This window comes from Melospiza georgiana, chromosome 2, assembly GCF_028018845.1.
Source record: "Melospiza georgiana isolate bMelGeo1 chromosome 2, bMelGeo1.pri, whole genome shotgun sequence".
In the NCBI taxonomy this organism is placed as follows: domain Eukaryota; kingdom Metazoa; phylum Chordata; class Aves; order Passeriformes; family Passerellidae; genus Melospiza; species Melospiza georgiana.
The window spans coordinates 107,004,071-107,032,026 of NC_080431.1; the positions used below are offsets into that span (position 1 = coordinate 107,004,071).

General features: G+C 42.5%; 2 protein-coding genes across 4 annotated transcripts in view; one reads left to right on the forward strand and one right to left on the reverse strand.

The window, feature by feature from the left end:
* The window catches only part of PCYT1B (phosphate cytidylyltransferase 1B, choline), a 40,913-nt gene extending 29,280 nt beyond the window's left edge, over nucleotides 1-11,633 (reverse strand). For 2 of the 3 annotated variants that reach the window (XM_058019089.1, XM_058019090.1), the window contains exon 1: nucleotides 2,234-2,383. In XM_058019089.1, the coding sequence (XP_057875072.1) occupies nucleotides 2,234-2,335 (102 nt within the window). In that variant the 5' untranslated portion in view covers nucleotides 2,336-2,383. Of the gene's footprint in view, nucleotides 1-2,233; nucleotides 2,384-11,493 lie in introns of those variants that run through there. The other variant, XM_058019091.1, reaches the window with a different exon arrangement.
* A 3,139-nt stretch (nucleotides 11,634-14,772) lies between these two features.
* Nucleotides 14,773-27,956, forward strand: part of POLA1 (DNA polymerase alpha 1, catalytic subunit) — a 186,787-nt gene continuing 173,603 nt past the window's right edge. The window contains 12 exon segments of the mRNA XM_058018570.1: nucleotides 14,773-14,837; nucleotides 16,279-16,403; nucleotides 17,307-17,403; nucleotides 17,869-17,949; nucleotides 18,727-18,842; nucleotides 19,089-19,151; nucleotides 20,548-20,646; nucleotides 21,513-21,708; nucleotides 21,930-22,107; nucleotides 22,989-23,167; nucleotides 26,571-26,683; nucleotides 27,125-27,241. Coding sequence (XP_057874553.1) covers nucleotides 14,807-14,837; nucleotides 16,279-16,403; nucleotides 17,307-17,403; nucleotides 17,869-17,949; nucleotides 18,727-18,842; nucleotides 19,089-19,151; nucleotides 20,548-20,646; nucleotides 21,513-21,708; nucleotides 21,930-22,107; nucleotides 22,989-23,167; nucleotides 26,571-26,683; nucleotides 27,125-27,241 — 1,395 coding nt within the window. The 5' untranslated portion in view covers nucleotides 14,773-14,806.

Consider the following 27,956-nt stretch of genomic DNA (forward strand, 5'->3'; position numbering starts at 1 on the left):
ATGTTCACATTTTACAGCTTTAAAGAAATAATTCCTGTTTCAAATGAAAAGGACAACAAGAGTTTCAGAAAAGAACCAGCCCCTTTTCACCTTCTAAAATTTGAAGTGATTTCTCAAGAAAAACTGCTTCCTTCAACTTAGCCTAGATATAACCTGAAAGCCCAGATAATTAATTTTAGAGATGTGTGAGAACCAACGAACAGCATTAAGAAGTCACCTGTAAATATCACAGAGCTGCCACCAGCTGTATAACTCTAAAGTACCAGAGCCATCCCTGAGGTATCATCCTGAGGTCCAAACAATACTAAAATGTTACCTGAGACACCCTTTTTCCTTGACACTAATAATCTAGGTGACAAGGTTACTGCCCCACCACTGCACATGCTGCCTGCAAAGGATGAGATCAGATCAGGTACTGGAGATCTTAAAAAAGTTCTCAGAGGAACTCGACGTCCATGTTATTAGACTGTCTGTCAAGGGGTGATTCACTTTAACTCCTCAGAACACCCACCCTTAATTTTTCTCACTTCAGACACTGCTTGACTACACTTGTTGGCCTCACTCCCTATGCTCTGAGTTCAGTGCACTGCACGATACTTCACCAGGCAACCTTTTTTTTTAGCCTGAAGATAACACAGATCTGATGATTGATGGGGTATCACTTCATAAGGAAACACTTTCCACAAATATTTATTGAAAATGCCTCCATTGTCCATTACTGGTACTCAGGAAGATCTAAAACATCATAATGAATTTCTGTTTCATTCATGCACATGAATTAATGTACATTCATGTACAATTTCCACAGAAATTATACCAGAATGCATGATACTGTAAATACTAGTATCATATTGTCACTTCTTTCTTTAAAATCTTTTAAAATGTCAGACTGCACAGAGTAATATATTCAAACAGGTTGTTATATCTGAGCTTTTGACAGAGAAATCTCAGACAGCCTATATGAACACAGTGCAGTAACTACATCTGAGCTAACTTTCCCTATTAAAACAGCTCCAAAAGCTTTCCATGAACAAATTAACAGTCTTCTTTAAAGCTGAATCTAATTATAACATGAGCAAGAAGAAAACATTAATTTAGGTCAGCTCCATTGACTGTTGCTATTTCTTGTCAAATCAGAACAATGTCTCAACTATAGTATTAAATTTAATTACTGAAGTTTGATGTTTAAATATGTTTTAATTAGCCCTGCGACTGAATTCTGGTGTTAAAGTGATCTAATTTCTAGTACTAAACTGTTGCATACATCATGCATTCTCACATCTTGACACTGCCTCCACAATTCTGTGACTGCATTTATGTATTGCTGTTATTAACTTTCTATCACCTTGCCAAGGGTGCATACCATGCTGAAGTAAGGAGAGATCTTTCTTGGTGGGAATAATAACAGATTTAAATAAGAAGGAAATTTTAAACGAGCACATGAAAAGAAGGACAGCTCTCAGAACCCGAACTCTTGGGGTACAGCATCCTTGTGAAGTTGCCTACACGGTCTGAGGGAGTCTTTAAGCAATGAACATCAGAGGAGTTATTTTAAGTATCACTCTCCCGGCCCTCCCTCATTCTCCTGTCCCCTCAAAACCCGCAGCTCTCCGAGACTCTTCTTTCTTACACATCCTGAATCGACCCGGCAACTCCTCACCGGACTGCTGAAGTTGAGAAAAGCGGGATTTGCCGTTCTGAGCGCAGTAACCCGTGCGGGACCCGGCCCGCAGGGCAGCGCGGGGCGCTCACCGAGGAGCGCTGCCATTGCCGGCGGGAGCGGGAGCGGCACCGGAGCGGCCGGGACCGGCCATCGGCCCCCGCCGCGGCTCCTCTGCATCCGCCACTGGAAACTGGCAGCTTTTGCGATCGCAGCACGGCTCGGCCCTCAGACGCCTCCCGCCGCCGCTCCCGCCACCCGCACACATGTGGCAGCCGCGCCGGTGCCCGGGCGCGCCCGGACCCGCGGGGAGCGCGGGGGATCCGGGTTTCTAACGGGCGGAGCAGGGATCCTGCCTGGCTGTCACCGCACTGCCTCGAGTTCCTGCACGGCACGGCACAGCCCACCTCGGACAGCCTTCGCTGGCCCTGTCCCTGTCCCTGGCGGGGCACAAAGGGACCCGCCGTGAGGCGGCACCGGCAGCCCGCGGGCTCGCTCCCTCGCCCCCGGCCCAGCGGCCCCGCAGCGCCCGGCGCGGCTCGAGCGGGCGGGCCGCGGCCGGGCCCGACTCACCAGGCGCGGCTGTGGGCAGGTGTGTTCCAGCTCCTCCATGGTCTCGGACCGGGATTTGGGGATGCCTCTTCCTGACTCAGCACCGGCCGCACGCACTGGCATGGCCGCCGCCCGGGCCCGCCCGGCGCGGGGGGTCTCCCCGGGAGCCGCCCGGGGGCTCGGCCGCTCGCGTCGCCACGGCAACCGGCGGGCCCCGCCCCGCTCTGCGCGCGCGGGGGCGGGGCCGTCTTATTTGCATGCGGGCTCCTGGTTGGCTGCCGCCCCGCCGCGCCACCGCGCGCTGCCCACGGCGGCTCCGCGGGCGGGCCCCGCCCCCGCGGGTCTCAGGGGGCCGGATGGGCCCGGCCGGAGGGGAGCGCGGGCAGCGGCTCCGGACCCCGGCTCGGGCAGGGCCGTGGCACAGCACATGGCACCAGGAGGTTCTTGAACATCTCCAGTGAGGGAGACTGCACAACTTCTCTGGGCAAGCTGTTCCACTGACCGGTCACCTGCACAGTGAAGTTCTTCCTCATGTTCAGGTCGAACTTCCTGTGCATCAGTTTCTCCTTGCTGCCTCTTGTCCTAAGCTTGGCAAGCCCGAGAGGAGCCTCCAAAAGGCTCCGTCCTCTTGGCGTCCCCCCTTTGAATATTTATACACATTAATGAGGTTCCCTCTCAGTCGTCTCATGTAGACATTGAACAAGCCCGACTTCCTTATCTTTTCCTTGTTAGAGACGTGCTCCAGTCCCTTAACCATATTTGTCCCCATTCACTGAACCCACTCTAGGTCTCTTGTGCTGAGGAGCCCAAAAATGGACCGAGCCCTTCAGACACATTCATCTCACTGGGGCTGGGTGGAGGGGCAGGATCACCTCCCTGCCCTGCTGGCACTGCTGTCCCTAATGCACCCCAGGATCCCACTGACCCTCTCGGCCCCAGGGCGCTGCTGGCTCCAGCCCGAGCCGCGTTCCGAGCACGACCGGCGCTCTCAGTGCCGGAGCTTTGGGCGGGCAGCGCCGCACCCCGGAGCCGGCACCGCCGTGTCCGCCCCGAGCCCGGGCGCGGCTGCACAGCCGGGCAGGGCAGGGCGGCCTCGGTCACCCCTCAGAGCCACCCGCGGCGAGGTTCGGCCGGTTCAGAAGCAGCGGAGGCGAGGCGGTGCTGACCGGACAGCTCCCGCCTGCCCGCTCCGCTCCCAGGAGGAGCACGGGGCAGCGAGTACCAAATTCTTGGTGCTGAAAATATTAATTGCCTTTTAGTAGAAGCTATTATAACAGTTTTGGCAAAAGAGTCGTTCTGTTCTGCCGAGAGATGGATAAAGAACATGGCTGTAATGGTAACAGCTCTCTCTGAATGCAGCAAAATGCTTCTAATCATGGGCAAATTCAGAGTTCCCAGGCCCTTCACATGGAACCTGGCTGACACCTGCCCAGGAACCACGACTACATCTTTGGTTCTGCTGTACAGCTGCTTCAACACACAACCGTAGCTTCTACACTGCTGAAGTGAAATTACCATCTTTCTTACTCTTAAATAGCATGAGAATATGACCAAGATAATATAAAGCCAAAATTTTTTAGAACAGAGAGGCTCCATTGGCTATTGTTAACCTTGATAGAATCAAAAATAGATTTCAGTAATACTTAGCTTCAGTGGGCACTGTCAGTGTTGTTTTTAAAAATCAGACTTCATCAGAGGACACGAGCATCTAAGGCCATCCAGACGGTGAGGAGTTACAAGAGAATTGTGCCTCAGGGTCTTTCCCCTTGAGACCTGAATTTCAAATGTATTTATCTTCTGCACATCTTCAAAGAAAACCAAGTGTAATACAAAAATGTATGAACTAGGTGAAAGGGAAAGGGGTAGATAAGTAAATAAGAGGAGATGAGAAAGAAAGTAGAAAGAAAAGAGAATGTAAAAAGAAAGAATGAGACAGCTGTCAAGAAAAAGGGAAAATATGTGTCAAAATATGTGGCTAAACAAGAAAAACAGGTAGCCAAACTAAGCGAATCTCACAGCTGAATCTTTTCCCTATTAACTAAGTTCCTTTATCAGTGATTCTGCAAGAACTACTCACACATTATGGAAAGCATACTCAAGGGAAATGATTAAACCATGATTAATGCAGCACTCGGCCTGAAATTTGTGGCTCATTTTCTTAGGAGAAATATTTGCAGGAGTGTTATGCTGTTAGAAGAATATTTGGACAGCACAGATGAGCAGTGCTAGGACTGGAGCAGCCAGAGGTAGCAGGCAGCCCTTTTATAAACCCAACCACATATGCCAGCTCCTCAGGGGCTGGTGCTGGTGTCCTGAAGGTGTAGCAGCAGGTATGGACACATCCAGGTGAGTGCCCAGCCCTGATCAGGCAGCAATGGGAATAGAGATAAAAGGAAAGCAGAGGTTCTTCAAGTTGGATGATTGCCAATGTACTGGAAATGTAAATTCCCTTGCCTTCTATTTCTTTTGAGTATGAAAGGATGAATTTCATCTTTGCTTGCATGCTGAGAGTGTGCTATTGACTCCAGATGCATTTTGATTTATCTTCTCTACAGATAGGTTTTTCCATATACATGTAACATTACAGAATGATAGTTTTTTTCCATATACATGTGATGTCTCTCTTGCAGTAGTGTTATTACCTATCTAAGCTGGGCCAGAATTTCAAAGTGGAAGTGGAATACTTTTCATGCTGCTTATTTAATTTCTATCTGTGGTAAATGCTTCATGTATTCTGTCCTTCTGTTTGAAGAGCATGAAAAGAAATATTGTGCACCTCATTACAAGAGAGAGGAAGTTGAAATAATCACAGAGAGAAGGATGTAGGGTCTGTCATGTCTGTCCAAATGGAATTTGTCTAAAAATCTTAGTCAACATATTGGATATCTTGAGTAACATATCCTAAACTGCATCTTCTAGCTGTTGGGGCTAAATGAGCTTTCAAAAGGCTGGAATGTGTCTTCTCTACTCTCTAAGATAAATAAATACAAATTAGGTTGGATTGGAAAAGCTCAACAGATGGTCTTCTGTGAATCCTTACAAGTCAGCCAGCTTTTAAAAGAGCAGTGGAGCAAGAGGCATGGGTGGGGAGGTTCATGCATCTAATTTCTTTTCTGTAACCAATATTCTGTGCCAGGCTGATCATGGTCTCCTGGGCAGCCTCCTGCCACTTCTTCACAAGGCACAGGGACATATCACCATAGGCTTTAATCATTGAGCCCTTTGCAATAGCTGCTTGGGTTTAACAGACATCTGATGCATAAAAATCTTGTCCCAGGGTGTACAAATTACAGGCAAACAAGCCAGGAAGCCATGATCCCAATCCTCCTGCCACTAATTTCAAGGTCTGAAATAAACAGGCACCAAACAGGGAAAAACTTCAGTTGTTAGGAGGGTTCCACCTGATACATAGTGGTTTGGGGATTTTTAATACAGAACTTCAGTTCTCAAACTGCAACAATTAATTATAAAAGAGTAAAAAAAATCTGTTTAAATATTATATTTAAATCCTCTCATTTCTCAAAGGGAAACTGTGATCCCTCTCTGAGCTTCATGGATCTCAAGCACCAGTTAGCACAGCAGAAGTTGCATTTAAAATGGTCTTTGCCTGAGAGAGGCTGCAAAAGTCTTCTGACTTATAACTGAGTCAAAATGAAGACATGCAGACCCTCACATAATTTCTGTTCAAAAGTCATCAGGAAACTGAAAAAACCTGTGTGGTTAAATAGTGTTTGACTTCAAAAACAAGCATCTAAAGGAAAACAGAATAAATTACTGAATATTTAATGGATAAGCTTTAATAAATTTTGCTTCAATGGAAATATTTTGGATACTGAAGGTTTTAACTGAAAGACTTCATAAGGTCAACTGCAAGACTTTGTAAGATGAAGGAATGGTTTATGTCTGGAGCAGATTTATTAAAATACTGTGTTTCTACGTATGTGTATGTGTATGCATGAATCCCTGCATTTATATATCTATGTATCCATCAATGTCATGCTAATTCTAGACCTGCTAGAATTAATAGTCAAAAATAGCAGAAAAAAGATACCTTATTGCTGAGATGATCAATTTGTTAAATCACATATTTTTAGACTGAGATCAAAACCCCACAATGGTTGATAATTTTTTTTTTCCCTCCTGTGTAGGTGGGAAAAAAAGGTAGAGAATGAAAGGTATAAATTAAACTACACCCTATAGGATTTCATCGCCTTGGCTGCTTCCATATAATGTTGGCTGATACTGTAGCTTTAATTGATTTTTAAAAGCAGTTCATCATTCCAGTGGAATTCACAATGCTTATAAACTATACTCTTTTTGTCAGAATAAATAAAAAATTTTTACTATTTATGAAATAGTCTTATAAAATGTATGCAGATTAAATCCTCCAAATTTTTCTATATGCAGTGACAGTCCATAAATTATGAAAAGTAAAAACATAGTATTTGGTACAGTGTGATTTTATACCTGGTTCTTTCCTCAATTCTTTAGTGAAGGTAGGATGTTTAATAAAATCTATATTCTTAGGATGCTTGTATAGAATCAAATTAGTCAGTCTTATATAAGAGTTTAACTAAAAATATCATATTAATTCTGATATGGTTTACATGTAAATCATCTGAAATACACAAATTCTTGAAAATAGTGGCCTTTGGTGATGCTGTTCATCTGTGCTTTGTAGCACTGCTTCGAATAAGTGGAGTTACTCACTTTGGGAGAGGTTCTTTGTGTTCTTGCTCTTTCATGAACTACTTTTATAAGCACTTCTGAAGCTAATTTGGAGAAATCATGGTTGGGTTTTGACCAAGAGGGCGTCTGTCTTCATTTCACTCTTCCTCAGTCAGAGAGATGGTCACTTAGTGTGGGAAATGTTAAGTCAGTCTGTCCTGATGTTAGATTGTCCTTGATAATTTTAATAATCAAGCTTTTACTTATTGAGGAAATGTTGTTAGGGGAGGTTGAGGGATTCTCAGCAGTGACACTTTACTGATGGATGCTCAGAGGTTAGAAAGCAATTGGATTAGCTAACCTCTGTTGGTCCTTCCCTTCCCAGAACCCAAATTATCTATTTAATCCACTCAACACTGTTCACTCTTACCAGAAAGTTTTTCTGAATGTCTAATCTGAACCTCCATTGCTGCAAACTACTGCCACTGCTTGCTTTTGCTACTGGACACATTTTTAGGAGAACAGATTTCTTCTCCTCGGCTTTTGTATGACTACTGTGGTTAAGATTTTGAAACAATACTTTGAGGATTTGGAGTAGAGAGCTGATATTCAGCAGGCAGGCTGGTACTTTAGTTACAGGTCTCTTGACTTTTCTAGATTAAACTGTCCCAGCTGCAGTAATTTCTCATAGGTCACATGTTATAATCTTTCCATTATCCTCCCTGCTCTGTTTTGGGTTCTCTGTAGATTTCTTACAGAGTGGTGCAAGCACAGGACTACAGCTGCAACTTTACTGCTAGGAATACAAGAAATACAATGCTGAATGCTACAGATCTCTCTACTTTATGCATTTCAGTATAAACTTTGTCTGAATGATTCATATTCTCTGCCCTCCTTCTTATTGTTATAGATAAAATATAATTTAAGAGAAATCTCTTTACTATTTACATTTAAAGTGCATTGTTATCCCTTCTATCCCTTTTTTCTTCTCCTGGCTTTCCAGATAAGCACTCCAATCTCCTTAAATCCACACAAAGCTAAGACTGCCTTTCTTGAACATATTTGTATTGCACTCACTTCTATCCGTTTTCAATCTCTCTGGTGCCTTCCTTTACCACCAGCTCAATTTCAAACTTCTTGGACTGATCATCAGTATTCTGTCATGCTATCTTTTCCAGGATAGCAAAGTCTCCAATACTATTTTTTTCCTCTCCACTGTTCCTGTCAACCTTTATCTTTCCATTTGTCGATGTTTCATGTAAGTGCCTTCACAGCTTTTTGCCCATACTCTTCCAAATGCAAACGTGCCAAGTGAAACATGAGAAATCATACTGTAAACTGCATTTGAGTGATTGTTAGGGATTCACATTAATCTTTTGGGTACCAAAAACTTAATAACTGGACAGTTTCATAATCTGGGTAAAGACACACACTTTATTTAAAGCAAAACCCCTACTTTATGACCCCACTAAAATGACCATCTGGGAGCTAGTATAGCTTTTACAGTTATTATCTGAATGCCTTTTCCTGTAACAGCTTCTTCCATTTTGCCTGAACTAAGGTAGACCAAGTACCAAACCTAACTGGAAATACCTTTTCTCTCAGGTTCACAGTTTCTTTCCTGCTAGTGTCCACAGGAAGAATCAAAAGCTGGACTTTAATTAAAAATTTGTGACTTGCTAGTGTTGGAAAGCAAGAGCAAATGCACTGGAACAGTGACCCACAAGGAGACACCACCACTGGCCTGACCTAACTTGTGTTTCTACCTTGCCTGCAGTGATGAGGCAGGTCCAAAATCTTCTATGATGATCTGGACTCTTGGCTGGGCCTGAAGCTCACCCTGCCTGGGTCTGTGGGAATCACCCCCGTGTCAAGTTGCCCACCCCTACCAGCCCTATCATGTCATTGTCTCCTTGTCCTCATGAGCAGCTGCTCCTTGCTACACCCTGACAGGTGGATCAGGTGTTCCTAAGTCCCGAGTTGAGCACAGTGGGGCCTGGCCCACGGCTGTGTGGGATCTTCTGCAACTCCTCCTGTGCCATCAGCCGGGCTGGCTTTGGTGACCTCATTGTACTGGCCCCCTGTCCAGCCCCAGTTCCTGAGTGAATCTCCTCTCAGAACCCACCTGGCAGCTCCTTAAGGCTGGTCTATAGGGTTTCTGACACCCTCTAGTTCTGTCTGCTGTGGCCCCTTTCCAGGCATTGTCCCTGCCCTGGCCGAGTGTCCATAAAGTTATCCCCTGACAACCTGCACCAGCTAAATCCCTTTTCCTGTTCTGAGCCCTCAGGTGTAAGGACACACCTTGTTTGTGGGAAATGGAGTTGCTGTCAAGGCTGTGAGGGCACTGACAGTCCTGACCAAGCCTCACTTGGGTCCCCTGTCCTCTGCTCATCTGAGTTCTGGCCTGTGCTCTTGGTCCTTGCTGGAGCTGAGCTGTAGGAGTGCTGCTCTCCATCCAGCTCAGCCACAGCCATGTCCCTGCCCCCCCAGCCTCACCTGGAACCTGCCTTGTCTAATGGACTTGTTTGGTGAGTCCGCAGTGGAAGTGTTCAAGGCCAGACTGAACTGGGCTTTGAGCAATCTGCTCCAGTGGAAGGTGTCCCTGCCTGTGACACAAGAGTGGGAACTAGATCACCTTTAAGGTTCCTTCAAACCCAGATCATTCTACAACTTGCCTGGTGATCGCTGGGCTGCATCTGACCCAGGCTGCCATCACTGCACCTGCCCCTGCGTTGTATTTTTGGTTTGTTTTGAGACCAGTGTCATCACCGTGGACTTGTCCCAGCTGATCCTGACTCCCATCTCCAGGCTGCCCTGCTCACAGTCCTCAGGCTGGGGAAAAGGCCCCAGATTCCTGCCAGGCACCCCTGCTGCAGGGAGCATTCTTGGCCCTTGCTGCTTCCCCCCAGTGTGAGCACAGCCTTCCCCAGCCCCAGAGCTGTCAGGGTTATAACAAGACTCTGCAGCATCTCATGATGCTGTCCTCCCTTCTGCCTAAGGGATCTGAAATAGTGAATGCTGAGAGTATTCACCCATGGAAGCACATTTGATCTTCAGCCAGGTCTTGAAATGTAACAGCCTCTCTGCAATAATGTTCTGCTTATATATTAATTGTTCATTTCTGTGCAATTGTAAAGAGAGAGTGCTGAAAGTAGTTACAACAGAGACCTTCATGCTGTGGCAATAACTGTGCTCTTGAATACCATTGGTATCAGACTTAATTCTTAGACATTATAATTATGTGAGGGCTCATTTTCTGTGAGTTTGCTCTCACTTGTCTTCCCTATTTAATATACATTATAATATTTTGTACTTTTCTTCTAGGCTTGAATAGGAATATTGTATTAAGCAAGCAGGTGATGAGATTCTGTTCTCTGTTCCAGTTAGCATAATTTCACCAATTCTGGTCCAGTTACTAGGATCTGCTGTAATTTAACTGCAATCAGAATTGAATTGTGTTTGTTTAAAAATGAAAAAAAAGTGTCTCTGAATGTTCATTCCATAGACTTTTTCTGTTGTAATGGAGATTAGTGTGTGTTCTTTTTTCTATTTCACATTTTTATTTCAGAGCCTTAACATCCTAATAACAACTTTATTCTCTTCATCCTGTTGTTAGCAAGTAATTCAGGCAGGAAATTAAAAAGAGCTGTGCAGTGAACAAAAGGCATTTAGAGGCCCATTAAGCAAGGAATTTACCCTTTTAACATTAATGTCTGCATTATCATTATTGATAAACACAAGGAGAAGCATCTATTCTTTCATACTTCTGTCAATTAACTATATGTGTAGAGTTTTGAAGGAAAGATGCCTTGTAAGCTAGTAATTTGAGATTTCTTTTCATTTCAATTTATAAAACTAGTTTTAATAACTTCTTTAGGAGTTTAATACTCTGAACAGTTAAATAATTCTTGTTGAAATGTCACATGCATAGGACAGTTGAGTAAGCAGCTGCAGAAGTGGTCAGAGCTGGATGAAATTAGAAGGAAAAACTTTAATTTAACTTAGTGATAATGTGCAGTAATTCGGATCAATGTAAAGATTAAAAGTAAGATAATTAAATACTCCATGTTTGTAGGAAACACACACATAGAACATATACACTCATATCTTGAGTAGCATGCACACACACACAATTCTCCACAAAGACAGTCTGTACTTAACTAAGTAATATAATAGCATTTAAGGATTTTGAGGTAGACATAGTACAGGTCAATTTGCTATTTTGCTGTCATTCACGATTTACTGGCATTGTTTTTATACCACCACTCTTAGTTTTAACAGATTTTTTTCATCATCAAAAGCATTGCCTACCATAAGCTTAATTTGTAACGTCTAAATGTGAGAGTTTTAACTTTTTGTCCTACTGTTTTTGCAGCAGATCAAGCATACTCTAGTCATTAAAAGGAAGAAAAAAAATCTTCAATACAGTAATTATTTTGTCCTTTTAACTTAGTTTTGATACTATACTCCATTTGTACTTTCCTATGCTAATATAAACTATTGTTTATATTATCTTGGAATGCTTGCAATGAGTTTACAGTATTTACTATTAATAACTTACATATTTAAATTACAGCTCTGAGAAAACAAAATAAAAAATACATCTTTGTCACCTTTTGTTGAAATCTTGGAGTTTCCTGGGGTTCTTCTTCTGTACTGTGTTTTTTGCTGCCCACCATCTTCGTTACTATGCTTGTCTTGCACTTTCCTCTGTAGCTATCACACTTTCCTCGAGGGAATCTTGTCGGCTCTGGACCACCAGAATTCCCACTTCTTGTTCTTAAAAGACAACTGAGCAAAGGTTATGCCAAGTTGTTCTTGTATGGTTGTCCAAAGGGAGGGGAAAGATCAGCTCAAAGCAATCTGCTGTGATAAAGCCTGTAGCAGAGGAAGTCCCAAATCTTGCTGGGTTATTTTTCCTTCCCAAAGCAAAGCCTATCCCTTGCTCCCCCCACCTTTTATTTTTTTCTCCCTGCAGCATTTAAATATGCTTGTTATGCTGTGCTGTGGGAAACAGATGCATTCTTGTTATGGCCAGAGCTGAATGTCAGGATTGAAGGAGCATCCATGAAAAACTCTTTTGTTTGGTCTGTGCTGTCCCACAGTGGAGCTATGGTAACAACTTCCGTTGGGGAAATTAACTGTGTCACTGTGTTCAAAGCACAGCGCCACCTGAATGACAAACATGCCACTGCTCACATGACAGCTGACAAAGGGTATTGTTTAGTTGTAATCAAAAGCAATAAAGTCCAGCCAATTCAAAAATCCAAAGCATCTGAAGTCTAGGTATATGTAAAATGCACTGGCATTCTATTTTTATTCAAACAGAAGAATTTAGAGATATTGTTATTTTATAAATGTTTATGTATTGTGGTTTAAAAATTGAGTAACTTCTGATTTTGAGCCCCACACCACTCTTGGTGATTGTGCACATGTTTAAAAAAAGGAGTAAAGCAAATAGTGCCACGCTCCTCTGAGGACAGGGTTTGTGTAGGTGTTGTTGGTTTAACCTGGTAGGCAGCTAAACAGCACACAGCCACTCACTCACTCTCCCACCCACCCTCTGAGTGGGATGTGGGAGAGAACTGGGGCAAAACCCAAAGTATAAGGATTGAGACAAAAACAGTTTAGTAGGAGAAAAAAGGAGAAAAAAGAAGAACAGTAATTAGGATTTACAGAGTAAGTGATGCACAGTGCAATTGCTCACCACTCACTGACTGAAGCTCAGACAGTTTTGAGCAGGGGTCTCTGGCCAGGTTCCCCCCCAGTTTATACACTGGGCACAACATCTTATGGTATGGAATATCAGCTGGGGTCAGCTGTCCTGGCTGTGCCCCCTTCCAGCTCCTTGTGCCCTGCAGCCTCCTTGCTGCCAGGGTGGAGTGAGAAGCTGAAAAACCTTTGGCTTAGTGTAAACACTGCCCAGCAACAACCAAAACATCGGTGTGCTATCAGCATTAGTATTCCCAGAATGCAAAACACAGCCCTGTACCAGTTACTAGGAAGAAAATTAACTCAGTTGTGGTGGAAACCAGGGCAGCAGATCAGAGGGACATTCTTCCTGTGGCTGTCAGTGTTTCCGGGGATGCACATTTGCCACAGCTAAGCCTGTTTAACTAGGTACAGCTGAGAGGGGTCACTGTCCCTGCAATGGGCACTCTGGCTGTCAGTGTCCCGCCTCTTTTGACACCAGGGAGCTGCCACAGGTGGCTGGGGTCATTCTTCTGCTTCCACCTAGACTAGGTCCAGCAGTGGGATAATGTTGTACTAGCACCTGGGGATGTAAGTTTGGAGGATTGGGAGGGTTTTTATTTATCTTACTAATGCAAAGGAGCCCTGGTAGAGAAGGAAGGAAAGTAATTTTCATTTTCAGAACCTTATAAATTATTACCACATAGTTGAAAACAATCAGTATATTCAGACCAAATAATATTGGTTCACATTTCTGCAACAGGATTTCAGCCCTAAGGAGAGAGCCCTGTGGTGCCACCTGCCTTTGCAAGAAACTGGAGTCACTGCCTGCAAATTTTCACAAGCTTCTGCACAAAATTCTACAAGTGATGGTGGTAGGTTTTTTGAGTAATGACTGGCCAGCACTGATGTTTCTGGACAAAATATTGAGGTTAATCTATGGTGAAGCAGTACGAACCCCATCAGTTTCCCTGGGTGAATGCACACACACACAGATGTGAACACTTCTAGAAGAGAGGACTTGTAACACTTCAGTTGTTTTAATTGAAGCTTCTAAAACCTTTTCCCATCTTTGCTTGAAACCGAAATATGTAATTTTCTGGACATAGTCCTTGATCCTCAGCTGAAGGCTGTTGTGTAAGTAGTCTTGACACAGTTGAGTGAAGATATCTCTGTATCATCAAAATGAAGAGAACATACCTCACCTTCCCGCCCTGACCAAGTCAGGGGTATGCAAGAACAAAAGTCTGGTGGGTCCTTTCTCAGAGCCTTACACACACTCGGCCCTTGAGATATCAGAAATCTAGTCTGAATCTACTTTTTTTCCTCTTTCCATTTGTAGTGAAGAAGAAAATAAAAAGGAAAAGGGGTTTGGAAAATAGAAGGGCATCCAATATTATTATATATATATATATTAAAAATAGATATATTTATATATGTAAACTATATGTGCATGTAAAATTTACACACACAAATATATATATACATGAATATATATAAAATATATATATAAACATATTTTGTCACTAAGCTGACCAGCCTCTGAAAGACTCTAGTCATTTACTGAAGAAGTTCCTGAAACTTGTGATAGAGCCTCATACATAAATATGCAAAAAGAAGACCACGGCTCCCACATAAGTTAATATTGTCATGATCACTATTCGCCCTTCAAGGGTTACAGGTCGATGGAAATCGTGTGTGAAATCCCTGTTTTTAATGTTGTTGCAGGTGATCCTTCACCCTCACGCTCCAGCCTGGCTCCAACTGGCATCGGCCACCGCCCTCTCCAGCTCAGGAGATGTATTTTATACGCGACATTCAGACACGATACATTTATGACAAAGCATTTAAACATGGCTTTGCCCCAGCTGCGGCACCGGACCCGTCTGGGCAATGGGCCCTGCAGCAGATGGAGCCCTGCTCAGACGGTTCAGACTCGCGGGATACCGCGGGCCCTTGCGCCAAAAGAACGCGGGCCAAGCCGGGGCCGCAGCAGCGCAGGCCAGGCCCGGCCCGGCGGCGCAGGCCTCCCGCAGGAAGCGGCACCGCCCGGCGCCGAGCGCCGCTCCCGCTGCGGGCCCCGCTGGCCGGGCCGGGCCGGGCCCTTCCGCGGGCCGCGCTCCCTCCGCGCCCGGGACGGCCCCGCCCCCGCGCCCGCTGATTGGCTGCGGCCCCGGCGGCGGCGCGCGGGGCTCCCGTCTCGCGCCACTTTCGGGAGCCTTTGGCGCGAGCGCCATGGCCGAGAGCGGCGCTCGGGGCCCGGACGGTGAGACCCGGGGACGGCGGGGCGGCCGGGGCCCCTGTCCTTGTCCTCCTGTCCTTGTCCCCCTGTCCTTGTCCCCCTGTCCTTGTCCCTGTCCCTCGTAGGCGCTGGCGTTTCGCTGTCAGGCGGGGGGCGACCGGGCAGCAGCGCTGGCGGCGGCGGCGAGCGCGCGCGCACCGGGCGCGGGAGCGCGCGTGCGCGGCGGTGGGTCCGTCGGCCGTGGTGGGGGCGGACAGCGGCGCGCGAGGGTCCCGCGTCCCTCTGGGAGGCTCGGCGGGGCCGCGCCCCCGCTGCCCCAGCGGCGGGACCCGCTCCGGGCGGGCGCGGAACGGGGAGATCCGCCCGGGGACGGGCTCAGGCCGCACGGCCCCGCGCCGGCGGTGCAGCCCCGCGGGCTGGGGCGGCTCTGCCCGCTCGCGTCTCAGCCCAGGGGGCAGTGGCGGGCGCGGGTGGCCCCGGCTCGGGCTGGAGCACGCGTGTCCCAGAGGAGCGCGTTGCCTGAGGCGTGCAGTAAAGGCGGAGCACTGACACAGATGCACGCGGCCAGAGCGGTCTGTGCTGCTCTCCCCCACAGGGCAGCCGGCAGTGCAGATGTCCCTTTTAGCAATGCCGATCCGGCCTTCTCTCAGCCGCGCTGCCGGGGTGCAGCTCTGGTCACAGAGTGATGATGTCCTGCTGCCCTCAGGGGGGAGTGCCCGGCTCCTCTGCCCACCTGGGTCTCCTGTGCCGGCACCGGGTGTGGAGCTCCTCACACCGAGCCCGCAGCCTCGTCCCTGGGCTGTGTGCGTGCTGCTAGGACTTGGGTTGGGCCCGTTTGTTCCCTCTGGTCAGATAAGTGTTCCTTCCCCTCTGCAGAAGAAGAAAGCATCTTTCTTTCTTCTCTGGAGAAGTACAAAGCATCTTCTTGCTGGGGAGAGCATTTGGGAGGGAAGGAAGTGGAAGAGGAAATGGAGTGACAGCTGTCAGCAGATTTCTAGTTTGTCTCAATCTGGTCACACTCAAACGTTGTGGAAACCTCCTAAAAACATCGCCTAAAAACATCTCTGCTTTGTAGCAGTGTAGGCCCTCTCCAAGTCTGGTGTTCCTGAGTTGTCATGGAGACATGCAAAATAAAAGGAGCTGGAAATTCCCAAGGAAAGGGTGGTGGGGGGATCTCTTCCAGGGAAAGGCTGATGGGATTTGAGAGGTGCTTTGGAAATGAGGTGGTAGCTTCATGCTGAATGTGAGCTGGCATGAGAGGGCTGTTTGAGCTCCCTGTCAGGCCATGCCCTCAGCATCATTCCAGAACTGGCTTAGGAAGAGCCATCTGTGACTGAGCTTTTAGCCAAGTAGGTTTTGGTTTTAAGCAAAACTGCAATCGTCTATTAATGCATCACTGACACTTAAGTACCAAAACGAAGACCTTGTTGTTAAACTAATTTATTTTGTTTTTAATTAATTACAGCTATGAGTGAGTCTGGAAGTTTTGCAGCATCACGTTCTAGACGTGAGAGGAAGAATAGAAGAGGCCAGCAAGAAGCACTTGAACGTCTGAAAAAAGCCAAAGCTGGGGAAAAATTAAAATATGAGGTGAAAATTCATCATCTTCTTAATTAAAAGTGCATGTGAGCTGAGAAGATACGTAAAAGTTAGAGGAACCAAAATAAGCCTTTCAGATCAGCTTTTGTGTTTTTAATCATGTATGTTTTTCTGAGTGTAGCTGTAGTTTTCTGCTTTCTAATATAATTTATTTGTTTCTTTCTGTTTTCAAAACTAACCCATTTTTGTTAACTGCCATTGCTTGAGAACTATGCTGTAGGGGAAGGACCAGTTTTTAAAATTGCATAATTAATGTTATGATAGGAAGTACCTTTCTTTAAAATCTCAAATTTTATGAAAGTTTAATTTCAGAACTTTATATGACTGAAATCCATTAATATTGATATGCTGTGTTTCCACAAATAGACGTCAATTTAAGTGGTGTAAGTAAAATCTGTCAGTGTAACATTGATACTGTCACATTGTCCAGTCTGGTGCCAACAGGAAGTGACTTCCTCATTGAGGTGAATAAATGTAAAGAAACCAGAAGTCCTTAAATCATTAACATGCAAATTTTCTGTGAACACTCTGCTTGGGTACATCAAATCTCTTTCCTTTTCATTCAGCTCATATTGGTGTTTGAGACTAGAGCCAAGGGCACAAGTTTTCACTGCTAGGTTTTTTATTTTTTAAATTTTTTGTTTGTAATGAAATGAGCAATAAAGCAAGTAGCTTTCAAATGAAATCTCTGCCAGTGCTTCAGTAGATTTTGAGTTTCAGTATACTGTGATAGTTTTAAGAATTGATAACTTGTCTTTTATGACTGCCAAAAGTTGTGAACAGTGTAGCAGTGTAGGAGCCCTACAGGCCTTCTTCAGGATTTTTACATTCTGCCTGATGATCTGCAGTATTGATGGTCTGGAAACTGTTAATCCTCATTTGCCTGAACTGTAGGTTGAGGAGTTCATGGGTGTTTATGATGAAATAGATGAGGATGAATACTCCAAGATGGTCCGAGACCGTCAGGATGATGACTGGATTGTTGATGATGGTAAGTTAATTTGGAGAGTTATTTTGGTTCTAGTGTTATAATTCAATTAGGCTTCATAACGTTCATGCTTTGAGGTAAGTTATTGTTAGTACATTCTTAAAATTTGTTTTAGGAGACATGACAAAGCATTCTTTTAATGGAAATTAATCTTGGATTGTTCTCATAGTAATCTGTTGGGATGGTAATGAAAATATTTTTCCATGAAGACCTGTTGTTGAAATTTTATTTCCAGTTACCAGTGTTACAATTTTACAAAAAAAGTACTGGTTTTGATAGTTTCTAATTAAATATGTAAGAATATAGTTAGTCTAATAGAAGATACAGCTGAGAGTGCTGTAGTTTTTAATACTTACTTTTGTAACTTTTGCCCTGTATTAAAGGGGGAAAAATGTTTAAATATGTAAAAAACTCAGGAATATCAGAAGACAGAATTTAAACCACAGTTTTTAAACATTTTTTCTACAGATGGGATAGGTTATGTAGAAGATGGAAGGGAAATCTTTGATGAAGATCTGGATGATGATGCTCTTATTTCCCATAAGAAAGGTAACTTGCATGTGACCACTGGAGACTGCCAGGGTCTTTTAAAAGGTGCCCAAAATGGGCAATCTCCTGCCATCAGTAAATGTGATAAATATGGCCAAATGACAGATTACTTCGTGTTCTTACTTGAAGCTCTGTCATCTGGTGCCTGTGGATTTTATTGAGCCCCAGTGATGCAGAGGATGGAGGCTCACAAATTGAGCTCACATCACTGTTTGCTGCTTCAGCACAACTGGGGCACTGCTGCTCAGTCTGCTGTGGAATGGGGATTCACTTCTAGGAAAAATGCAACTGGAAGGACTCTTGGTTTTCAAAGCCAGTGCCTAAAAGATGTGTGGTTTCTCTTGACCACTGAAGTACTTGCATGCTTGTAGGACTCTTGGATCATATGATTTTCCCATTTTTTAATGTAATCTGGTGGCAAACTGAGAAACTGAGTCTGATGTTGAGAATCCAAGCCTAGTGCCAAACTCCTGGACACTCATTTTTTATTCCCTGGAAATCCTTCCATGTGAAGTATCTTTGTCCTTTTTCTGGAGTATGCAAAAGGCATCTCTGACATGATTAAGAAAGAGAGGATGATGAGAGGATTTTTCATTTTTTGTGTGTGCATGACAGCTGCTACAAAGCTGAAAGATGACTAGGCTTCTTTTCAGCCAGAAGTGCAAAGGTAGAAGAGGCAGACTACCTTGGCTATCTGTCCCTTTTAATAACTGGACCTGTAAACATTGATTTTTTTTTAACGTGAAATTCACATTTTAAATTTTTTTGTTTTGGTAGGAAAAGGTGGCAGAACATCTACAGTTGATAAAAAGAATGTGAAAAAATCTGTGGTGTCAAAGCCAAACACAATTAAGTCTATGTTTATGGCCAGTGCTGGGAAGAAAAACACAGATGTAAGTTTTTACATTTTTGAATTTAAGTATTTCTGACTTGTTCACAGTTTTAGTGAGAATGGAGTAAAGTCTCACTTTAGTTTCTTGTGTCTAGTGAGACAAACTTCTATTATAATCTCTTGTGTATGGAGCACTTCTGAAAGTGTTGTGTGTGTTTTGTGGAAATCCTCTAGTCATTTACTGCTGTTCTCCTTGATTGGGTTTGCACATGTAACTGAGACCTGTTTGGCTACTCTTACCTTACAGAAAACTGTGGACCTGTCCAAGGATGATTTACTGGGGGATATTCTTCAAGATATTAGTGCTGAAGTAAGTATGTTAATAAAATCTCTTGGAAACAACCTTAATCCATTAATTTGTCATGGAACACACCAAGAAAATACATTTTTTTGTGAAACTAGACAATCTAGGACTGATTTCATCCACAGCACATCTCATTGATATATTCCACATGTGTGTGCTGTTGTCTCTACTGTGCAGATGTTGCATGACTGCATTGCTTGGTAAGGCAATTCCTCTGTCACCTGATTGCAGATTGTTTATATCAAGGTGATGTGGAGCCTGTGCTAATGCAGCCTTCAGGGTTTGAGTCACAGGAGTGAAAGAGGACTTGGCTGCCTCTGAGTTGTGTGCTGTGTATCTGTCACCACACCTCAGCTTAGGACATCTCCATGTGAGCTGTATGGGAGGAGCTGAGGGAGCAGTGTTTCAGCAGGTGATGTAACCTGAACCTCTGTCTGCCTCCTGCTTCCCATGGTTTCCTACAGGGAGCCAGGTTAACACTCCCTTGGAGGCAGGAGTGCAGGGTTGGACTGTCTCAAATATGTGATGCCCTTTGAGCAAGATTTCTTAAAACCAAAAGGATTGCTCACAAGTAAATGTTGAAACTGCTGTAGTGGTGAGATACTGAGGTGGAATGTGTTGAACCATAATAAGCTGAATGTGTTTTTTCAGCCCAGTAAAGGGTATAGGATGTCCCAATGTAAAGTTATTCTCTTAGTTTTGTGCTCTTATTATTTTACTCCTCTTCATGACATCTGATTGAGGCTATAAAACCCCCCATGACTAACGCTGCCCCTGCCCCCTGGTATCATTAAAGAAATGCAATTTAATGCTGTCAAATTTGTGGAACATTGATTAGGGAAAATAATTGCACTATGGCTTCTATTTACTTAAATATTAGTTAGCTACTAATTTTTTTTTTGTTTTGTTATTTGTTTTGTAAAATTTCTGTTGTTATTAGCTGTCAGAAAGGTCAAGTATAAAATATCTGTAAATAAGTTCAAATATGTTTTCCTCTAGTGGAACAGTACTGAAAGAGCACTTCAGCCTTTCATGAGACATGTATCTTCAGTACTACTGCTTCAGCAGATATGAAAAGCAGCACAAATTATTCTGATACTTGTGCAATAAAGGCACAGTTAGCTATTGAAATTCTCACTGTTTGAAAACTGTTTCACTTATTGATGGCAGTTTTCCTCAGATCGTTTCCTCTCCCAAAACATCTAGTGTGCGTCTTCATGGGCTCATTGCTCAGGTAACATTATTTTATGGGGCTGAGTTTCATATCAGGAGCTGTTTTCTTCATCAGCCAAAAATATAGGTGTCTCTCTTTCTTTTGGATGGAAAATGTTACTAACCAAGGCAAAAGAAAATACTAAACAACTTTTACTTTTGTCACTTTCTCTGTTCTTTCAATATTCAGACAGTTCAGCTAAGTCCACCACCAGTTATAGTGCTGAAAAGGAAAAGATCTGCTGGAGTACCACTCAATCCTTTCTCTGTACAGTCCCAAACTCCTAAGGTAAAGGGGGAAAAAAATGTTTTTATTGCTAATAAGTGCTAATCTGTGTTTTTGTTCATTTAAATACTGTTGACTTTTGTTTCTCCTCCTGGAAATTAACTTTCTCCTAAGCTTCCATAGCAGTGTTACAGTGTGACTTTGTGCTTTTTTCTGCATTGCCTTTCATGTGAACACATAAACAGTACAATTTTAGTTTGTGTCTGTGGTCTAGTAGGAGTCTGTAGCTGGTACATTTGACAGGTGAAACTGTTGTTAGAATGTTCAGTGCATCATATGAGGGTGAGTTTCTGCTCTGTCTCTTTTCCAAAGAGTAGAAAAGTTCCTTGTGGCAAGGAGAGGAGGATGGGAGGTGAAATAAGCAGCAGTGTGGAAAAGGATAAGAAACCAATCATTTGCAGAAATGGAAAACAAATGGAAAATTGTTGCTATGGGTAGAAGTTTGCCCTAGTGGAAAATTTTGGAGTGAGAGGAGGATGGGCTGCTGAGGATGGAAGGCTAGCATTTTATTAGGATTTCTGGTAAATGGAAAGGACTTTATAGCTAGAAATATGAAGAGATAGTTGGTAATGGTCTGTAGAAGGAAAATGAAGTAGTGTAGATACGTCTCATTGGTGAAACCTTCTGTGACATCAGCTCTTGTGTTGAAAAGAATCACCAGTGCTGCTCATTTTAACAGTTGTCATCAAAACTAGAAGCAATTGCAAAAAATGGGGAGATGTAGTAAGAGAGGATCATAGTGCAAAATATGTGTAACTTTTCTTCTACCCCTGGTTACTAGATCTGCAAATAGCAAGTCAAAGGTTTTGTTTACTTTTTTCTTTGCTCTTACAAGATTATTTTTAACTCATGGTGGAAATGTTTTTCAGGCAATCACCCCTATATCAAAGAAAGCACCTGCTCATGTCAGAAAGGAAACTCCTCCTCCAGCTTCATTTCATCTTAAGCACCCCAATAATACAGCAAAATCTGTCAAAGTCTCTGAAAATGAGGACACCAAGCATGTACAAAAACCTATAGAAAATGAGAGAATGGTGAAGGCAGTAGGAGAGAAAGCTACTAAAGGTATCAAAAGTAAATGAAAACCCAGTTCTGGAAACTCTTTAAATATGGTCTAGTAGTTTTAAAACACTTGTTAAATTGTACTAGTTTAGATAGAACAAAGTATCATATTTAAACTATCAATACTGTATATTATGGTCATGCTTATAGTGTGCTGTCTCTGCATACTGCTATGGTATGCAGTGTGTCATTTTGATGATTCAAGCCTTTAGTTCTACCTGCAGCACTTCCAGATGATGATCAGGGAATGATGGATTTTGATGAGGAGGACTTTGATGAACCTATGGAAGCAGAGCATGTGGAAACTATACCTGAGACAGCTGAAAGCTTGAAAAGAGACAATGAAATTGAGAAGAAAGAGACAGAGCAGCTGGAATCAGAGAAGAAAGAGACTTCTGCCTTGTAAGAATCTTTTTTGCTTCTTTTTATTCTTCCACTAAGAAGGCTCTCAGTTTCCATTCACCTTAGATTTAGCTTCATATTTGTCTTTGCCACAGGGATAATTGTGATATAGACAGAATGATAATAATGCTATGCAATGCTTTTTTCTTCATAGTTACATTAAGAATAGTAACATGCTGATAGTTACTTAATTGAAAAATATTTGATGTTTTTGGGTTCTAGCATGTGACAACATGTATTTCACACACTGACGTGACTCAATGTAAGTGTTGAATAGTGAATTTTGATGTCAGTAAGCAAAACCAAGGAATTTCTAGCAATACTTTAAATCTGAAAGTATTTTGTAACAGATGTAGGTAAAAGTTTTGTTGCTAAAAGTAATGGTGAACAGCTATGTCTTTGGAAATAGGAAAAAAGGTGGGCTTTTCCCTGTTTTTGGATTTTTTTAATTGTTTGGAAAATCTTGAATCATGTTTCCATAACAAAATATTCAAACTGTAAAATAGTTGAATGATGAAAAAGACCTAAACATCTAATGACTGAAAAGGTAGTTTTGTTGAAATAATCCTTTGTTCCCACTAAGCAACTTGTATGGATGGATGGGTATATTTGATATGTGAAGAATTGAATTGACCTAGGCTGAAATAGCAGGTGACTGATTTTTCAAAGCCTGTGTGTGGTGTCTCAAGGCCCATACTTAAATGGGGGTTTCTGTCTTTGTCACTCCATCCCTCTTTGCAGAAGAAACCTGAGGTAACCCAGCTGTTGGGAATGTTGCTTGGTAGTGGAAAGAGAAACAAAAGGCGTGGAAAAAAGCAAAATGGTAATTATAGCAAAGGCACAATTTTAATTGTTTTTCTATTCTTCTGCAAAACCTGCAGAAGTTGTTCTCTCCCAGGTCTCTCATGTTGGGACAAAATTGATGAGGATGAAGCTGATCTAGTAGCAGCAGAAGTTCAACTGGACCCCAATCTCCTTCCACTGGTGAATGGGGAAAGTGATGATCAAGTCTTCAGATTTTATTGGCTGGATGCTTATGAAGATCAGTTCAGTCAGCCAGGTAACTGTTCAGCTAAAGGCAGAAAAATGCTAATCTGATTCCTTTTGTTCAGATTTTTTTTGAAAATTGGGGTTTTCAGACTTGACTGAATTTCATCCAGTTGCTCTGTGTGTCTAAGATGTTCTAAGATCTCTTTTATTTCTGTACCTCTACAGAAGAGACAGAGCAGTGCACTGTGGGGTCAGAGGGTCATCTCTTGGCCTAGGATAGGGGTAGGGAAGTAAAAGGGATCTACCAGCACTGTTCAGTGTTGGTGACCCATTGTCTTTCTTAAAATTTTATACACTCCAGGAGCAAGCTGAAGTTGTTAATTTCTTGCTCAGTGATGCAACAACTGAGCATGCTTTCTTGTTTTTGGAAAAAATTTTAGCTCAAAATTCACGTGGATGAATAAAAAGCCTGTACTGTAGCAGTTGCATGATTTTATGCAAAGGAAAGGTATGTGTGTCAAGGAAGGAAGGTGGTCTGAAAAATACAAGGTCTGTCTTGTATTGCTTATCCACTAATTCAAACTATCTAAATCTTGAAGGTTATCTTCAAATTAAGATTGCTGGCTCCCATAGTCTTCAAATTGCTTCATTCTGATCTCAGCTCTGGCAAAACAGTTTGTGTTCACGTGTTCTGAGCACTTCCCATCCATCCCCTCATTGCATCAGCAGCTTTAGGGTATTGGGTTTCTAGTTTGTGCTTCATGTGTGTTTGCCAGAAGGTTCTTTCATGTGTTGGTGGAGGTTTTTTTCAGTTGAAGCTGTAAGCATTGAGTGAGATACATTTCTTTGTTAACACCTTTTATTGTGAGTTGGGATGCCAAACTTAAATATGAGACTCTGCTGGGCTGAACAGCTTGGTGATGGGAGTGGTAATAATCATAGATATCTTGATGAAATCAATGGCTCTAATATAAAATTGCTACTTGTAAAGAACCCGCTATTGTTATTTTTCCTTTTTTTTTGTCTTTTAAGTCAGTGATTGCTGAATGGAACATAATTATGAAAGGATTTCTGTTCCTCGCATGCAAGGAGTGTTCTTTTCTCATTATGACTTTTTCAGGATTGAATAATAAAGACTGCACCTGTTTTCAATTAGTAATGTAGAAGAGAAAATTTTGATATTGCTTTTTGTTTAACATGTTCATGATCTTTGTTTGTGCCTCATTTGCTGTGATGTCAAATGCATTGCCTGAAGAGTAAATACTATAGCATAATCATAAGACTCTTTCAAACTTAATGATTTTTTGGAGGCTTACTTTTCATAATTCCCTTTATGATCTTAGGCAGAGAACTCAAGAATTGTGATCCTATTAACATTTTAAAGAAATAACGAATAAAACCTGCCCTTATTTTTTTTCCCCTCTGCAAGACATTTTCCCTGTGTCTTGACTTTGCTTACCTTTTGGTTCATTTAGTAGCATGATCTTTCTTTTCACAGGCTTTGATTTTTAAGCTTTATTTGTACTTTTTCTTGCTTTATTCTTTCCATAGTCTTGCAGGGGATAGGGCCTGATATATCTCAGTTGATTTTTGGGGTTTTTTTTTGGTTTTGCATGAAATGTCTCTGAAAACTGTTTGAAGTTAGTTCTGCTTTTACTGTCTGTGGGGGTGATACTGTGTGCCAGTGTTCAACTGGATGATCTCAAAAGGTTCCTTCCATTCTAAATTAATCTAATTCTGTGAAGTCTGGTTATTAAGACCACTTATTTCTCCGTGCTAGAGTTGATAGAAGTTTGTCTTTGTAATCCAGGCAGCTTTTTACCCTATCTTTGACTGGCTCATGTATCCTTCTTTCTACTCCCCTGCTTATATGTACTCCTCTGACAGATTAACTACTCCATGCTCTTAATATTTCCGGCTGTTCAAGCAGTCAGTTACTGTTTTGTGGTCTTTCTCTCAGTTTCATCTTTCCATATGATACAAACCTGTCTAAGGAGGGTTTTTTTTATCCCTTAACAAAAAAGTAAAAGATTGCTGGGGACAAGAACTTCATCTTCCCTGTCACTTAGATCTGCAATTGGAGTTCTTTCTCGATACTTCTATTCAGACTGTCTAAATCTTCAAGATTGCCTCTGTATTAAAATTTCTTAAGATACTTTGTGCAGCTGAAACTTGTATCCTTGCTCTCATCATCTTCAAAACCACAGCATTCTCTGTCCTTGACAAAAGTAGTCTTGTGCACATCTATTCCAAGCACTCAGAAAATGATTTTTCATAGCCTGTCACGTTGACTCTGTCATCCATCTTAGTGCATCTTCACTGATTTATCTTTGATCTAATGGAGCAAGAAAGGTGCCTTTATGTCTGATAGATCTGCTGGCAAAGATAAGTTATAACTCTTAACCAAGGACTTGTTTGTGCATTGCCAGGCCAAGGAGAAATGCAGATTCTATGCATGAAACCCTCTTTCTGAGGCAGTCTCAGCCATGGATATTTCTGTTTTCATCAATAGTAGTATGCTGTAGGAAGAGTGTCTTCCATATAATCAAATGCCAAATTATTTGGAGCTTGAAGGGAACCTGGTAAAGCCAGGTTTCTGAATTGTACTTGGATGTTTTTTATACTTGTAATTTGAAAACTGTTTGTGACAGTTGAGGGGCTTGGTACTGTGTTATTTTTAAGTTTGACATAACTTGATTAGCAGTTTGCAGCATTTTGTTCTATTGCCAAGATCTCTGGTCTCAGAGGTGTGCATGTACTGTAAGGACATTGTCCACAGTGAAGTCAATTGCCTTTAGTCCTGCTCTGTATAATCTTTCTGAGTGTCTCCCTTGCTTACACTGCTGTCTTGGCACCCAGGATTCCTAGGAATGTCATGCATCTTTTGGTCTCCTCATTTGTTAAAAATACTCACTTGAAAGCTGATCAGCTTCTATTGTTGTCTTCAGAATGTTTTTCTACAGGTTTTATTGGTAATTGAGTCTTGATCTCAGGGTACTGAAGTGTAGGGAAAAGGAGTCAATTGTACTGGTCTAGGTGAGGAGTGGAAAACTGGGGATAACACATGTGAGAGGATTGATTGACAGCATAGGCATTCTCATAATCTTCAGCTTTCACTGACATCTCTCTCCTTCCTCCCTCTCTCCAGGGATTATCAAACTAATACAGGCAGCAATGGAATATCAGAACAGAATTTTGAGACTGTCTGTGAAATGCCATTTTGAATTTTACATACCAGGTGTTACTATAGCAATGGAGGTAGAGACAGGAAGAATGATACAGGTGTCTGTTTGTAAAGCTGGTGTTTAAAACAATTTAGAATGTGCTGATGCATTGGAAAGGTTTGTTGTTCAAGGACCTAACACAGCAATGGTTGTGTTTCAGTGTAAGAACACCTTATGAGCTGCTTCAAGCAAGATTAGAAATGATTAATTGTAAAACTGCATATTGAATTCTATGCCCTTCTTCCTTAGGTGTGGTATTTTTGTTTGGCAAAGTTTGGATTGAATCTGCAAACACCTATGTCAGCTGTTGTGTGACAGTGAAAAATATTGAGAGAACTGTTTATCTGCTGCCACGTGAAACAGTAAGTGTGACTTTTAAACACGTCAAACATAAGTGCCTTTCATCCTGCTTATGGCAGGTTGGGAGTTTAGCAGTGTTTATGGAAGCTGTTGGAAGCCAGTGTTGTCTGATGTAGGTGATAAAGTCAAAAACAATGTGTGCATCACATGTGAGCTGCAGAGTAGAGCCCTGTGACTTCCCCTGACCCTAACTAACAAAGGCACACAATATTTTACCCTTTGCTGCTTTGCAAATAAAGTGGTCTTGAAGTCTGGAGAACTTTGTGCTTTTTAACCCTCTGTTTCAAGTAATATTTTCTAAATTTGGGATTTCTTGGCTGGTTGCATTTTAGTTCTTCCTAAAAGAAGAGATACATGATTCATAATAGTAAAGTAAAATTCAACTTATTGTCACGTCTGCTGACATTTTTGTTAATTTGTAAAACCTCACTTCTGTTTTTGAGGAAATCGACCTATCTTCTGGTAAAGAGACAGAGACTCCAGTAACTATAATGAGTGTTTTCAAGGAATTTAATGACACCATTTCACCAAAGTACAAGATCATGAAGTTCAAATCCAAGGTTTGTTTTCAAGCATCCTATTTGGTCATTTTCTGTTGTTCTGGTTTGTAAGGTGGGAAGGCTGTTGAAACATTGTCCAGGGAAGAAGGTTGTGCCAAATTGCAAATATATAACTCCTGACATGTGTAAATTTACCTGCTTGTAAAAATCATCCAAAATACCTATATTTTTTACCTAGATTTACCTTTAAGAATGGTAAATCTGCAACATGGTTTTTCCACGAGAAGTTTAAACAATGTTTTTGTAAATAGTCACTCATTAGCTTCTCTAAAACTGAGCTGAGTGTCAGACTGGCTTGCTGAGCTGTTTTTGAGGATGCAGAACAGATAGAAGTTCTGATACCTAAAGCTTTAGTAACAGCTCATGTTGTCAGAATTTAAAATGAAAGATTGTGTTATCCAGCAGATAAATCAGTACTCTGGGATTACACTGTCTTTGCATTTGAGCAGACATTGAACTTTATCTCTTGGCATGCCTCATCCTTCTTCTCACCTTCACAGATTTATCTTTTAGAGTGCATGCTGCTCAGAGTGAGGATTGTCATAGTGTGGCTGTGCAGGAGGTAACAAGTGAGGACTCTCATTCAGCCTTGAAAGCTGTTCTGTGCTTAGAATGAGGGGCAACAGTCTTAAAAGTGTTATTTTGCTGTGCTCTGTTTGCTCAACAAATCTTTAAAATGACATTGGAAAAACAAAATGTTGCTATGATGGAAACT